Consider the following 4,936-nt stretch of genomic DNA (forward strand, 5'->3'; position numbering starts at 1 on the left):
TTCATTTTCCATTCATAGTGGCAAATAAAAGGAAATTGATAGAGGAAGATGTTTCAAAGTTATTAGATGAATCAGAAGATAAATGCAAAGAGGCAGGTAGCAGCACTCTTAGACTCTTGTTAATGATGGCAAAATTGGTCAGGTTATGAGCTTTTAGATGAATTTACTGTAGATGAATCTTCTCAAAACTCAAGAATTGATAAGTGACCTACATATTCCCAAGGACACAAAAGAAATGTGGTATTTTCATCCAGTTAGTCATTTGACAGGAAACATGTCACTATGCAATATTTTGGGACAAGAACTTGGACCATCTTGTTTTGCCAAAATGATGTATGATGATACTCTTTAATCTTCTTTATTGTTTGTGTGTCAGTGAGTTGAAGACATGTTCAAATTCTTGTGAACATTTCAAATAAAGTTTTTTTTTTCTTATTACCACTTTATTCTGCAAATTAATCATAAAATGACTTCAAAACGCTAATGAGCACTTTTCTTGGTTTACTGATAACTATACAAATAAACTGGAGAAGGAAATGGCAACCCACTCCAGTACTCTTGCCTGGAAACCCACAGATGGAGGAGCCTGGTAGGCTACAGTTCATGGGGTCATGAAGAGTCGGACATGACTGAGTGACTTCACTTTCACTTTTCACTCTCATGCATTGGAGAAGGAAATGGCAACCCACTCCAGTGTTCTTGCCTGGAGAACCCCAGGGACAGAGGAACCTGGTGGACTGCTGTATGGAGTCACACAGGGTCAGACACAACTCAAGTGACTTAGCAGCAGCAGCAACATACAAATAAACATTCAGGTTTCTCAACTGTGAGCTCAGAATCCTTCATTAGTGTTGACAAGAAAAACATATTGATTATCTTGTTTAGGAGAGGCACTGTGTCAGGCTTTGACAATATACAAAAACCTGTGTCTGCTCCTAAAGAGCTTATATTCCTGTTGGGGGTCAGGGATACGAAGTCTCTTCCATTAGGTACAGATGCCTCATTAAAGTTTTTCTAGTTGTAGGACATCCTCAGATATACCCCCTCCCAGTTGTACTATCTTACAAAGTGATATTAATAGAATATCAAAACCAAGAAATTGACACTGAAATAATCTATAACACTTATTCAGATTTCACCAGCACAGACTTATTTGTGTGTGTGTGTACCTCTATGCAATCTTATCACAAGTAAATCCTTGTGAAACCACCACCGTAATCAAGATACTTAATTGTACCATCACCTTAAGACTTGCTCTTTTCACTCCTATACAGCCACATCCCCCCCTCCCCATCTTTAACCCTGGCAACCACTAATACATTTTCTGTCTCTGTATTATTTCATGTATGTTGTATAAATGGAATCATGAAGTGGAATGGCATCAAAATATCCTTTTGAGATTGGCTTTGTTTCAGTCAGCTCAAATTTCTTGAAGTTAATCCTAATTGTTGCTTGTATCAGTAATTTGTTCCTTTTTATTGCTGGATAGTATGCCATGCATGGTATGAAAGTGCTAGAGATTATTTAGTCACTGAGGGACATGTGGGTAGTTGCCAGTTTGGTGCTATTAAAAATAAAGCTGTTATGACAGTCATGTACAAGTTATTTCCCATGCAAAAATAAGTCTTCATTTCTCTGGGATAAGTGCTTAAAAGGGCCATTCAGGTCATGTAGTTAAGCTCCTTTTAGTTTTGAAAGGAACTATCAAACTATTTTCTCGAGTGAGTGTATAATTTTCCATTCCCCCCAGCAATACGATTGATCCCAGTTTCTCTGCATCCTTACTTGCATTTGGTGTTATCATTATATTTCACTTTGCTGTTCTGATAGGTGTGCAGTGAAATCTCACTATAGTTTCAATTTGTATTTCTCTAATAGCTAATGCTCTTGCAATTCCTTTCATGTGTTTGCCTTCTGTATATCCTGTTAGGAAAAACATTTCTTAGGGAAATGTGTGTTTATGTCTTCTGTTCATTTCTAATTGGATTACATTTGTCTTTAATGCTGAGTTTGCGAGTTCCTTATATATTCTAGATATGCCAAGCTACTATTTTTAATCAGCTGCTATAACATTTGAGGGTGAAATGATGTCATGAAGAGTCTCTATCTCATTGAACCACATTAATACTCCTCCCTCTTTAGAAAAACCAACTATATCAATTCCAAACCATCTGTCTTCAGAGAGGAACAGCACTCTGTGGGAGGCAGGTTCCAACTTTCATTGAATACTTTATTTGCCATTAATCTGCTCTACAGCATTCTTTAAGAATTAGAGTGCTACTCTTCAGCATTCTTTCTCTAGGGTTTCTGTTATCAGGGTCACAAAAGCATCTGAGATAATGATGACCTGACAACATCTGTTTGTTTTTCATTTTTGCCCCACTTGTCTGTTTTCACTAGAGAAGCAAAAGGGTTTTCCTCTGCTCATTTGTTTTTCTGCTTCCCCACAACTTTAGCTTTCCCCTGCTATGGCTACCGCACATGCTTTTACATACCTGTGAAGCTCGGTTCCTCAGATTAACTGATTCTGCATTGGTGTCCACACTCCAAATTTCAGGAAGAGAGATGGGATCACTGAATACTGGGGTCAGTTTTGTATCTCTGGTGCGGTGTGGCCTGGAGAAGTGATAGCAAGTGATAAGTGGCTATCCTTCTGGGAATGTGGCCTGTGAGGTTCTCTGAGGAGGTCTGAGCAGAAAATCGCTGTCATTTCTATTACAACCACCACAGGGAACAGAATCGCAGAGGTTAAGTGGTTCCCGGACTCACATAGCTGCAGTGGTGGAGACAATATATAAATCCTAAGCCTACCAAGTTCCAAAGATTATACGGTATCGACTATGCCAATCACCCCACCAACATGGGTCCTTCCCTTGAAAACCTGGGTCTCTTGGAGAGATCAACAAGTATCTACAATACAATTACAATACACATACAATCTGACAGAAAAATATACCTGGGCAAAACCGAAGAGAGAGTTCTAGTAAATGAAATACAATTTACATTTAAAAGAATAACAGCATTCTTCTCTTTTTAAAAAGTTTGGCATTAATTTAAATTTTTGTTGGCATTAGTTTAAATTTATGCTTATATTATTACCCTCATTATAAGAATACATTAGTGTGTTTACAAGCCCTTGAGTGAAACAGTTCAGTAAAATACAAAGTTAATTCCAAAAAGTGTCAGAAAAAACCAGAATGGCACAAACACAGTTAAACAACATACATGCTTTTATGCAAGACACTTTAATTTTGTCCTTTAATCAACATTAACTAACTTTCTAATGCTAGACCAATGTTGTACTCTTGCAATCAAGTCAATGGGATAACTAAATAGTATCTTTATAACCACAAAGTTGGATCTGGCCGACTAAAATTTTTACTTAGGATTTTTCTTCTATGTTCATGAATGAGATTTGTTTACAATTTTCCTTTTTAAAACTAATCTTGTCAGCTTTTGATATCAAGGTTAATGACAGCTGCTATATCAATAATACATGGTTGTAACTTTTACTTGATTGTGATAGAGCTTGACTTTTAAATTCACCCAGTCGGGTGCTTTCTTTCAGAGAAGTATTTAAAATATAGACTAACTTTTTAAATTGGTTATAGATGATTTAGATTTTCTATTTCTTTGAGTCAGTTTTTTTTTTCTTCCAGTTTTACTGAGATATAACTGATGAACAGTACTGTGTAAATTTAAGGTGTAAAACATAATGATTTGACTCACATACAGCATGGAGTAATTATCACAATAAGTTCAGTGAATATCCATCATCTTATATAGATACAAAATAAAAGAAATTAAATATATATATATTTTTTTAAGAGAGCAGTTTCTCTTTATTGTGGAACGGGAGGAGGCGAGGGGGCCGGAGGGACAGGGAACGGCCAAAACCCCAACCTCCCTCCGCAGGAGCCGGGCGCCAGAGGTTGGAGAACAAGGGATTGGGTCTCTCGCCAAGAAAACCTAGTCCGCAGAGGGCACGAGAATGGGGGTCGGGGGGCTGTGACCTGGTGGGGAGAGTCTTTAAATAGAGGAGGGGGCTGGAGACGGGGAGCGCGACCGTGCTCTAGAGCACCATGTATTCCTTGCGCTTATTGAGCCGAACTTGACAGAAAGAGAAGCCTCCGAGGAGGAGGTAAAGGCCCGCCGCGATGAAACAGTTGTAGCTGACTTGCTCGTAAAGGTTGTATATGTTCTGGGGGCCATTCTCAAAATCTTTCTCCGTGAAGGGAACGTCCTCAATTAGCACAGCAGAATGGACATTGAAAAAGATTCCGAGCATTATCAACATGATCACTCCCCAGGCGCTGAGGACGATGCCGCAGGCGGCCAGCTTGGGCCCACAGCACAGAAGCGACGCCATGAAGAAAGGAGTCGGGGATCGCCTAGATATGGGCCAGGTAGGAAATCGGTGAGAGGAAGCCCCTAGGAGCTGGAAAGAGAGCTCAGAAATTAAATATTTTTCTTGTGATGAGAACTCGGATTTACTGTCTTAACTTTCATATGTCACATACAACAGTGTTAATTATACCATATTGTGCACTGTTGCTGTTGTTCAGTTGCTGAGTCATGTCCGACACTTTGAGACGCATCCCTAGTACTTATCCAAGGGCTGGAAATTTGTATTAATACCTGCTGACTATCTTCATCCAATTCCCCTCCCCTCTACCCCTGCCTCTGGAAACCACAAATCTGATCTCTTTTTCTATAAGTTTGTTTTGAAGTACAACTGACTCGTAATACTGTTAGCTCCTGTTAACACAATGTACTGATTTGATATTTCTATAAATTTCCAAATGATCACGTTTAGTTACAATCTGTCACCAAAGATGTTACATAGTTATTGACTATATTCACATTTCATACCCACCACTCATTTATTTTGCAATTGAAAGTTTGTAACTTGATTCAAATTTTTTAATAACAACTT

The 4,936-nt window shown here is 38.6% G+C and overlaps 1 protein-coding gene across 1 annotated transcript; it reads right to left on the reverse strand.

Moving 5' to 3' along the window:
- Positions 1-3,818: 3,818 nt before the first annotated feature.
- Positions 3,819-4,448, reverse strand: LOC122443670 (ribonuclease kappa-like). The gene has a single exon (XM_043472147.1). The coding sequence runs from the start codon at positions 4,367-4,369 to the stop codon at positions 4,073-4,075; it is 297 nt and encodes a 98-aa protein (XP_043328082.1). The 5' UTR covers positions 4,370-4,448; the 3' UTR covers positions 3,819-4,072.
- Positions 4,449-4,936: the final 488 nt, after the last annotated feature.

The sequence above is a fragment of the Cervus canadensis genome, chromosome 6 (genome assembly GCF_019320065.1).
Source record: "Cervus canadensis isolate Bull #8, Minnesota chromosome 6, ASM1932006v1, whole genome shotgun sequence".
In the NCBI taxonomy this organism is placed as follows: domain Eukaryota; kingdom Metazoa; phylum Chordata; class Mammalia; order Artiodactyla; family Cervidae; genus Cervus; species Cervus canadensis.